At 47.0% G+C, this 11,190-nt stretch overlaps 1 protein-coding gene across 1 annotated transcript; it reads left to right on the forward strand.

Moving 5' to 3' along the window:
- Positions 1–2,176: 2,176 nt before the first annotated feature.
- LYZL4 (lysozyme like 4) lies at positions 2,177–7,725 on the forward strand. The gene is made up of 4 exons (XM_007111561.2): positions 2,177–2,315; positions 2,420–2,569; positions 6,067–6,145; positions 7,656–7,725. The coding sequence occupies exons 1-4, from the start codon at positions 2,177–2,179 to the stop codon at positions 7,723–7,725; spliced, it is 438 nt and encodes a 145-aa protein (XP_007111623.2).
- Positions 7,726–11,190: the final 3,465 nt, after the last annotated feature.

Raw genomic sequence — 11,190 nt, forward strand, 5'->3', positions numbered from 1 at the left:
AGGCAGATGAGATTCAGCATGAAAGAGAGTTTGCACCTACCCTTGCTGTCTTTGAAGTTAGAGGAAGGAGGTAGAGCCCAGAAATGCAGATGGCCCCTGGCAGCTGGGAATGACCCTCAGCTGACAGCTGGCAAGGAAACAGAGATCTCGGTGCTACAGCTACAAGGACTGTATTCTGCCAACAGCCCAAATGAGCAAGGGAATGGATCCTTCTTTAGGGCCCCCAGAAAGGAGCAAGGCCCTGCCAACACCTTGCTTTTAGTCTGGTGAGGCCTGTTAGACTTCTGACCTATAGAACTTTAACTTCATACATTTGTGTTGCTTTAGCTGCTAAGTTGGGGGTGACTTGTTATAGCAGCAATAGAAAACAAATACAAATGTGCCGGTGACCAACCCCTCCCTGTTTCAGAATACCCTGGTGCATAGCAACTGATGTCATAGAAGAGATTCTAGAAGAGCTGGTCACAAAGAAGGACTTATGGTTTGGAAGCTTTTGGGTGAAGGCAAATGGGTTATCAAGGAAGTGACCTCTGAAAAATCCAGGGAGCGGAGTGTAGATAGAGCGACTTTCCTGCAATAAACGTTGAGCCCGTTGCAGTGGCTGCTCTTCCCTTTCCCCAAGGAGGCACCGAGGGCCTGCAGAAGGACGGTAAGTGGGTGTACGGTGGGCACGAACTGGGACAGCCAGGACTATTCCCAGCTGCAGGAGGTGCTCATCAGCACATTCACTTATTGGTCATCCGATGACAGTTCTGTTGGGAAGAGTAGGTTTTTGTTCAATCATTCATTCATTCATCAAAGATTCACTGAGCACCTACTGTGCCCCAGGTTCTAAGTTCTGAGGCTAAAGCAGAGGACAAGACAGGCCAGTTTTCTGCATGCCTGGTGCTTACACTCTGGTATGGGAGGTAGACAAATGAACGAATAAATGAACAAGGAACTTTCTGAAATTTACTTATATTGTGAAGAAAATGAAAAGTATTTTCTGGAATGGGGCAGTGGTCAGACAATCCTATTGGAAGTGTTGAGCTTCTTTGAGCTGAGACCATGACAGGAAAGAGCAAGCTCTGTGGTGGTTGGGGGGATCATGTTCCAGGAAGAAAGAATAGCAGGTGCAAAGGACCTGGGTGGGAATGAGATGGGCAGGTACAAAGAAATGTGCAAGGTGAATGTGACGGTGTGAAGGTGAACAAGAGGAAGAGAGGTGTGAAAGCAGAGGTGCTGTGAGGCTAAGAGACTTCTCTGCTCTTTCCAGTGACTACCCAGCTAATCACTGGCAGGTCCGGGCTGGACCAGGTCTCCTGGTGAGGACAACGAGAGAAAAGGTCACTGGAGTTTGGTTTGTAGAAAATCTGGAGTCAAGACTGTGTAAAGTTTAAGACCACAGCTCAGAATATATTCCAGGATAAAAGGCAATGGCGGGGGCTTCCCTGGTGGCGCAGTGGTTGAGAGTCCGCCTGCCGATGCAGGGGACACGGGTTCGTGCCCCGGTCCGGGAGGATCCCACATGCCGCGGAGCAGCTGGGCCCGTGAGCCATGGCCGCTGAGCCTGTGCGTCCGGAGCCTGTGCTCCGCAACGGGAGAGGCCGCAACAGTGAGAGGCCCGCGTACCACAAAAAAAAAAAAAAAAAAAAAGGCAATGGCGGAAATAATTCAACATGACAGTGGCTGTTGTGCTCATCAAGGTGGGACCATGATGAATTATTTTTTTCTTTTCTCATTTTCTATTTTCCAAAATGTGTTTCATGAACAAGTTCTGCTTTCACAGTAAAGAGGAAGAACACATTTGAGCATCTGCACCTACTGTCAAGGAGAAATGAGTGCGAAAAAAAACCAAGAAGCATCCATTGGCTTCTGCTGGAGGGAAAGAAATGGGGGTGGGGGGTGGGAAGGAGACCTTGGAGGGAGCAGTTTCCTGAGAAAACAGGAGGTGAAGGGGAGGAGGAGAGGCAGGGCCTTGGGTACCATGGGTTTGCAGTGACACCAAACACAGAATTAGGATGGGCAGAAGTATTGTGATTAAGCCAGGAGGGCATCCCCTTTTTCTGAACACAATGAATTGCACACCCCCAGTCCCACAGCACCCTTCTCTTCGGCCAGAGTCCCAGTGATCTCGGTGGGAATTACCTGTGACTCCATCCACTCACCTGGCGGCCTTCTCCCTGAGCTGGAGAGGATGAAGGCGTCCATGGTGCTCTCCCTCATGGGGTACCTGGTGGTTCCAAGTGGCGCTGCTGTCTTGGGGCGCTGTGTGGTGACTAAGAAGCTCCACGAAGGAGGCCTGAGTGATTTTGAGGGCTACAGCCTGGAAAACTGTAAGTAGCCCCTCTCAGCCCCACTCCTCACATCTTTCCCCACTGCCCCCTGCCCAGGCTTCCCCAGCTCTCCTCTGAGCCACACCCTTCCCGTTCCATCTTAGGGGTGTGCCTGGCTTATTTTGAGAACAAGTTCAACCCCACTGCTGCCAACGACAGCTTGAGCGGTGACTACACGGGCTACGGCCTCTTTCAGATCCGCAACCGTGACTGGTGTGACCACGGCAAGAACCGTTGCCACGTGTCCTGCTCCGGTAGGTTCCCCCCTTCCTTCCACCCTGGGGCCCGGGGGCGGCCGCGTTGAGCTCAGAGGGCTGGCCAGCGTTTACAAGTTTGGAGCTGGGAGGAGGAGGGCCTGGCAAAAATGAGGCTGAGCCAAATCCAGGGTGGACCCCAGGGAGGCCAAGCAGAGCACTGCACTGCCAAAGGTCCGCGAGGAGAAGGGGCTGCGGTGAGTCAGGCTGGGCAGCCTGGGACGCAGCGATGGAGACCCACGTCCAGGTGGAAGGAGGAGGAGGCAGGGAGGAGCCTGATGGGTGAGAGCAGAGGGCTGTGGCTGGGCCTAATAGAGAAGACACTCTTCTTCAAGGGGAGCGGAGGCTGCCACTTTCACAGGCAGAGTGATCACCGGGAGAAGATGGGCTGTAATTTATGTCTCATAAGAAGGTTATGTATGTTTATCTCCAGAATCCAATACAATTATCTGTAATAGAGGTGGTATTGAGTGCTGTGATGAAAATACGGTGGACTAGATATCCTGAAAAACCCTCCCACTAGATAAAATGTAAAAAAGTAAAAAAACAAAACCGAAAAAACCCCATCTTTTAAAGTACCTAGCTGAACTGGCAAGAAAGTAAGAAATCCCTAGAGGCTAAAAAGAGGAACAAGAATGAAGATAGATAAGTGAAGACTGAAGCCGATGATGACCCTGGGGGTTTGAGGTCACTGTGTAGACAGGGTCTGAGCAAGGTACGGAGGTGCACTGGCGACCTCCAAAGAGACCTGAGAGCCCTGAGAGCCACCCTGTCAGCTGAGAGGGATGAGCTAGAAAACCCCAAAGGGAAGACGCTCTAAAGAAAGGGGAAAGACAGTCTTCCCTGGGAATTTGTAACCACAAGCCAACAGGACTCACAAGGCACCATCTAGAGGGGCTAGACCGTGTGCTAAGTCCTGGGGGCAATTCAGAGGAATCGCATAGTTTTCCTGTCAGGCAGGGTGGGGAACAGAAAAAGCACAGGCTTTGAGGTCAGACAGAACCTTGGCTCTACTTCCTACTAGTTATGTGATTTGAGCCTCAGTTTTCTTATCTAGAAAATGGAGTTGTGGGACTTCCCTGGTGGTGCAGTGGTTAAGAATCTGCCTGCCCATGCCGGGGACACGGGTTTGATCCCTGGTCCGGGAAGATCCCACATGCCACGGAGCAACTAAGCCCATGCGCCACAACTACTGAGCCTGTGCTCTGGAGCCCACGTGCCACAACTACTGAAGCCCGTGTGTCTATAGCCCATGCTCCGCAACAAGAGAAGCCACTGCAACTAGAGAAAGCCCGCGTGAAGCAACGAAGACCCAATGCAGCCCAAAATAAATAAATAAATGATAAAATTTTAAAAAGAAAATGGAGTTAATAATAGTACCTACCTGACAAGGCTTTTATTTTATTTCATCTTAGCAGCTTTTTAAAAAAAATAAAACCCCCAAACTGGAGCAAATGTCCATCAACAATTGAATGGATAAATAGATCATGGTATATTCTTATTTAGAGACTCTTTTTAAAAACCAAAGTGCATAGTGGGAAGCTGCCGCATAGCACAGGGAGATCACCTCTGTGCTTTGTGACCACCGAGAGGGGTGGGATAGGGAGGGTGGGAGGGAGGGAGACGCAAGAGGGAAGAGATATGGGAACATATGTATATGTATAACTGATTCACTTTGTTGTAAAGGAGAAACTAACACACTATTGTAAAACAGTTATACTCCAATAAAGATGTTAAAACAAACAAATAAATAAAAATAAATAAATAAAAAAAACCAAAGTGCATGAAGGAATGTTTTCCTAAATATGTTCTTTTTTTTTCTAATCACACATTAATGGAAATGAGTAAGTTACAGCTATAAGCAACAAGATGGATAAATTTCACATAATGTTGAATAAAATAAGGTAGTCACACAGAGTACATATTATATGAACCCACTTATATAAAGTGTAGAAACAGGCAAAACTAAACCATGAGCTACAGATCAGAATAGGGATGAGGCTTTTTATTGGGGGGGAGTGAGGGATGCTCCCACAAGGCTTTTACAAGTTTTAAGTCCTGAGCATGGTGTCTGGTGCTTGATGAACACAATTTTCCTTTATTTAAAGAATTTACAAGATAGTTGGGCATTAGGACTGATACATGTATGTATGCATGCATTCTATGCAGGTAAGTATATTTGTATGCATGTATATAACAGATAAGTGCCGAATCAAAGTGACGTTTTATTCAGAAAAGGGGAGAGGGCACAGTGGACTAGGTGGTCAGTGACAGACTTTTAAGGACTATACTTTTGGATGAGCAGATGCAGGTTGGGAGATGAGTAGGAACAAAGTCTGGGAAGAGGATCTGTGCATGACCCCCAAGCTGTGGGTATCGGTACCATCAGGGTTGGCACTGTCTTTGCCTCCCGCCCCTTGACACGTCTTGAATGGTGGGGTCGTGGAGGAAAGCAGTGGAAGTGGAAAGCCACATTGGGCAAAGGTGGACTAAGCCAAGGATTTGAGGTTCTGTTTTCCGGGCAATGAGGGGGTAATGAAATAATGTTCTAAGGAGAAGCAATCAGACTAGGTTATGGAAGGGGGGAGACTGTAGTGCGGGCAAGACGGAGGGGGTCCCAGGTGGCAGTTCTTGGTTTCACGGTCCAAGGAGGGAATGGAAGGATGGATGCATAGATGTGTTGGTTCTTCAGGGGCACCTCTGGGCCTCTCACATGCTGTTCTTTCTGCCTGGAACAGTTTTCCTTCTGTGATGTCCTCAACCCCTTTTCCTTACCTACTCCACTAGATGTCACTTGGCCCAATAACCCTTCCCTGACCCTAATTCAACTCTGAATTAGGTGTCCCCACTCAATGCTGCATTCCCCCATGGTTCCAGGTATCCTTTGTATTATAATTGTCTATAATCTTTATCTACCCCCTTCCAGACTGTAGGCGTTATGAAGGCAGGGATGGATTTATTGTGCTTCTCATTCTATCTCCACTGCTTCTCCTATAGCTTAGCACAGGATATTCACTATACATATACATTTGTTTTGGCTGCATCGGGTCTTAGTTGTGGCACGTGGGCTCTTTCTTGCAGCACGCAGTCTTCTCTCTAGTTGTGGCGTGCAGGTTTTCTCTTCTCTAGTTGTGGCGCGTGGGCTTAGTTGCCCCACGGCATGTGGGATCTTAGTTCCCCGACCAGGGATCAAACCCACATCCCCTGCATTGGAAGGCAGATTCTTTACCATTGGACCACCAGGGAAGTCCCCATCATATACATTTTTAATGAAAATATCATTATAAGAATTATAAGAAAAAATCAATAGATTTAGTAAAAGATGGCCACATCCTGCTACTTCCCAGTGTTGTCTGAGAAAAATACAGGGATAGATTTATTCTTGCAATCACATGGAAGCCTCTCTAACATGAGCCCCTGGTAGCTTCCTTGACATCACTCGGACTTACAGCTGCCAAGTGGTGACATGGTATCATTACACTTCATTTTCTTCACAGCTTTACTGAATCCAAATTTAAAGGAGACAATTGAATGTGCCAAGAAAATTGTAAAAGGAAAAAGAGGAATGGGAGCGCGGTAAGTAGCCTGTATTAATGACTTTCACCCACTCATCAAGTCCCACTGGTTTGGGACTGTAAGTGTATAGCAACCAAGATTAAGACGAAAGATTCTAAAGAAATCAAGCCATGTTTTCCTCTATATTAGAACAGTCCCTGGCACAAAACGTTAAGTTTTTGTTAAATAAATTATAAAATAGAATTGTCATGGTTTTATGCTTAAATGTTGGTCCTTCTTGAAAATTATTTTGGTATTAAAAAGTGAGACAGGGCATCCACCTTCATATTTTTCAAATGCCTGGTCAGTGGTCTCAACACCACTTATTCGTTAACCTATTTTTCTCACTAATTTAATAGATTGCATTTTAAAGTGGGAATCCTCTTGTTAATGTTAACTGTCTTCTGAGTGTTGGAAATATCTTTCGTGCATAGTCTTGACTTTCCAATTAATTTGGAAGCTTGGCTGGCCCCCTAGGGTAAGCACTAATGAGCTAAAACCATCTCCATTGTATGGCACTAAGGAGAGATGTGCTGGGCCAGTCTGATCAAGGCCTCTTACTTGCTCAGGATTCCCAGTGAAGTGAGCTCTTATTAAGCTAATAAGCTGCCACGGCTTTTCCAAAGCTCAGATCAGGCTGCTCTGTGGAACTTGGAGCGGACAGGAAGGGAGAAGACCCAGGCCCCCCCAACATGCCTCCCCAAGGAGTCCCTTCTGCAGTGCCTGCCAGGGGCTATGGAGGGCGCTGCAATTTCTGAAAATACGTCTGTGTGTGTTTTCCCTGCTGCTTTGTAGTTATGAGGGGCCAGGGGGTCACCGCCCCTTCTCCAACTGTGTGACCCCCTACCCTGGAAGACTCATGGAGCTTCATGCCCGGTCGAGGGATGGGACGAACTGATGTCTAATGGCCTGCAGTGGCCTGGTGACTCCCGCCACTTCTAGGATGGGAGAGGAGGACCTGGGGTCTGGATTCTGGCCAAGGGGCTGGGAATAGGAGGGTCATGTTTGGGGGACCAGGAGAAAAGGTTAGAGAAACTCAGTCCAGCTGACCTAGGTTGAGGAGCTGGAAGGAATTTTGGAAGGTGAGGGGTGAAGCAGGTGCATGGAAAGGTAACAAGAGGCCGTGGCCGTGGGACAAGTGTTCCAGTTTCAGAACTAGGATCTGCCAAGTACTCACCATACATGTCACAGAGCTTCTCTGATGCTCGCTTCAGAGACGTTACAAATGTTTTGCAGGGTTGGAGAAGGATTTCGCAGTTCACAGCTCAGCCTCCCCATCTTGCAGTGTGGGGTTTATGGGAAGGGGAGATGTTGTGAGCAGGATGGAGGGAGCCAGCAGCTGGTGGAGCCAGCCAGCGAGAGAGACATAGTTGGGATGCAAGAAAGCTTTCAGAACTGTGCCCACTCAAATGCTCCAGGGGCCAGGCAGTGGGTTTGAATGGGCCAGCGGCGGCTGAGCTCCCTGGAGATGCCGAGTTGTGACCATTGGGTCCCCCCTCCGGTTCACTCTCCCTGGTCTTCCTTCCCGCAGGACCTCCTGGACCCTCAGCTGCCAGCACTCTGACACTCTGGAGCGGTGGTTGGACGGATGCAGGCTGTAGCTACTGGGAAGCCCTCGCTGCACTTGCCGCTGCCATCTTCCTAGTGAAGATGCTCTCCTGTTCACTGCCTTCACTCATCCCGTTGATTATCTCACCGCTTGATGGCTCCAGGTGGAAAAGGGCAAAATTTGCTTCATCCAGGGATGCAGGATGCAGAGTAAACCACTAGTTATTCAACCTGGGTCAAACGGCTCCACTTGTCCTATTATACTGTGATTGTTACGATGAAAATCATTATTTACCATTATCATGTTTCCTTATTATTTAATCTCAGGTGGAGGATTAGAAGGAAGGAAAACATCTGGAAAATAAGATGTGCCCATGAATGTCAACATTAATAGAGAAAGGAAGAAAAGATACAGAGGATGGGAAGGGGAGTCAAAGAAGAGAGGAAGAGACGCCAGTGCCAGCAGGACCCCCAGCTCCAGCTACGTTGTCCAGACTGGGAAACACCGGTGGCAGTGAGGAGACCACAAAAATCCTCTCTGCACTTCTGTGGAGAGACTCCGGTGACAGTTGATCTTTCTTATGAAATGTTAAGTTTTTAAAACTTGTCAACACGTACTCGTATTAGAGAGACTGTGCCAAAGACAGAAACGTAAACAAGAAGAGTCCTCCCGTGATCTCAGAAGCCAAAACAGTCACTGTCATGCTTTGGTTGCATTCCCTTTCGGTCTTTTTTCTGATTGGGGTTTTTCTTCTTTTCCAACAAGGCTGTGATAATGCTCTAGAGAGAGTTTTGTACCTCACTTTTTAGAAAGGAAGAACATGGTAAGGAACCTTTCCCTACATGTATTTCCATTTTCAGAAGAAAGGGGTTTATTTCCAAAGCTTCGTGGCTCACAGAATCCTTGCACAGAGTGGGGCAGCAGGGGGCAGCCTGGGCTTCCAGGGCGCACATGCCTGAGACATGGGAGCTGTAGTAGCAGCACAGGACCTGTTCCTCGGAAGCCAGTTCATCTGAGGGGACCCAAACTATGATGGGGGACCCTTGTACAGGAGGGAAAGAATGGAAGTGGCCCCGAGAGAGCCTGTCTGCAGCAACATCTTCACCAAGGTACTAGAGCCTTCAGAAGGAAGTCTTAAGGCCAGTTAACATGCCATTGGATGAATACACCAGATATTACTTAACTTTTCCCCCTACTGTCAGATTTTTAGATGCTGCCATTTTTTAAACCATTACAAAGAATGCTGTAGTGCCTGTTTGTGGCTGCCCCCTTTTCATTTTCTGCACTTTTAAAACTAAACAACATACATTTCATAAGGAAAACTTGGAGAGTACAGAGAGTCATAAGGAAGGAAATTTAAAATGCTCATCATCCCCCCACTGGAAACAGAAGTTTTCATTATTGTTACGTAGACACAGTTGAGGGCACCCTGCCGCGGAGATGGTTAGTGTCAATCTCTTCATGTGTGCTCTTCCCGACTTCATTGTGGGTGTGGGCACGTTTTTTCCGTATAAACATGAACTACTACTGTGTATACAGTTCTGTATCTTGCTTTTTTCACTTAATATTTTGTGCTCTAATATTTCCATGCCTGTGACAGGGATCCCAGAACCATTTTTAACAACTGCACCGTATCCACTTAGTGGACAAACTATAATGTATATAAGCCCCTCTTGTTTCTCCGTTCAATCTAGACAGAAAGTAAACAATATGAGTGAATCATGGCCACCTGAAAGGCAGGCAACACTGAGAGCAAGTCAGCCCTTCCTTTTGTTTGCATCCTGGTCATTTTCAGAAAGGAGAAGAAAGAGCTGCAAGTTAGAATTTCAGGGGCAGAACTTTTCATCATTCTCAGTACTGACTGATTAGCTTAATCAGTTGGTTTTGTGTGGCTTCCCCTACCCCTAGAGAAAAGGGTATTTGATAGTTCCTGCCCACACAGCATGAATCGTACAGTAAAATTCCTGCTGGCGGCCTCCCTTGCTGTTGAGCTCATTGAGAAGCTTTTGAGACCTTGAGAGCCCCTTCCTTATTGAGCTGGGAACCCACATTGTTTCTGAGGTTGGGTCTGTGTGCGATAATACACCTGACCTCAAGCCAACCTTATCCCAGACATTAACGACCACCTACAATTGATTAAAACACTATCTCCTCAAGTGCCACATCCAGCGTGCTGCCGCCTCCTTCCAGCCCATTACTTCTGCCACGGCTCGTCATCGTCCTCTAATGGCCACTTGTGTCAACATGGGCATGAGGCTTGATGACAAAGCAAATGTTACTGTATTGATTGGACCGGCCTCTCTAGGGTTTCCCAACACCAGCTCCTGGCGTGATGCTCTCAAAGCCACTGATAATGGGCATTACGATGAGCACTCATCCCAGGGCCAGATCTCCCTGTCTGCTTTACAGAATGATCAAAGCTAGGTTTAAAAATATCACTAACAATGACTCCTGTGACTATTACTTCTGTCACAAACAGCTACCATATTAACGCCAGTTTTACAAATAGTACACATAGGCCCTTACATGCAGTATTTTCAGACCTTGCAAAATCTTACAGGGTAGGTATGAAGGTATGAATCATAACTATATCATAGGTGGAGAAATCGAGGTTGGAGGAGCTAAATAACTTGGCTTTACTCCAGCCTGGTAAGTGATGGAGATGGAATGGGTATCTCCCCAAAACCTAGAGCTTCCCCACACAGCCCCTCCAAACTCTGGTACAGTACTGGTGTTAATTTTCCATCCCATTCATTAGCTGGAAAATCGGTTCTCCAGCTTTTTAATTAAAGGCTTCGCATTGAAGAAGTTTTAGGCAACTTTAGGCACATAACAGTGGATCACTGTCGTAGTGCCCAAGTCAAAGGCTGGAAATTGAGGCCCCAGGAGATGAAGTAACTTTCTCAGCTACAGAAAATCAATAGAGAAGGCAGCGTAGTGACTTGCAATGTTTCCCCACTTGTGTCATGATAAAAATCACCTGGAGTGGCTGTTAAAATGCTGATTCCTAGGCCATGCCCTTTATCTTCTAGCTGCTGCAAAGAACTCTGGCCTGTGGAGTCTCAATGTGCACCAGTTTCTGTGAGATGGAAAATGTCTATTACCTCCCTTCTGCCTTCTAAATTTCTGCAAATGTAGCTCAGTGGGGAAACCAAAACTGCATCTGGAACCCTGTTGGTGCAGGTACCTCCCAGGCCCCCAGCTCCTCCAACCCCAGCGAAAACAAAGAAGCAGGAGTATTGCTCACGACACCATCTTTTCCTCAGTGGGAAAGATTCATTTACTTGAAAAGAGACAAAAAGGATTGTACAAATCCTCAGAGAGGTCTGATTTAATTAGGTTAATTTGTTAAGTACTTATTGCAGCAAAAAACTTTAAGTTAGTGCGGTTTGCTTCTTTTAATTATTAATTTTTACATCACTATATAAGCTCATAATATAAAGAGCAAAATAGGTTTTGTGCTGAAAGGGACGAGCGCTCATTGCAACGCACTCACGGTGCTTTGAGAGTATCACAC

The sequence above is a fragment of the Physeter macrocephalus genome, chromosome 18, assembly GCF_002837175.3.
Source record: "Physeter macrocephalus isolate SW-GA chromosome 18, ASM283717v5, whole genome shotgun sequence".
NCBI lineage: Eukaryota > Metazoa > Chordata > Mammalia > Artiodactyla > Physeteridae > Physeter > Physeter macrocephalus.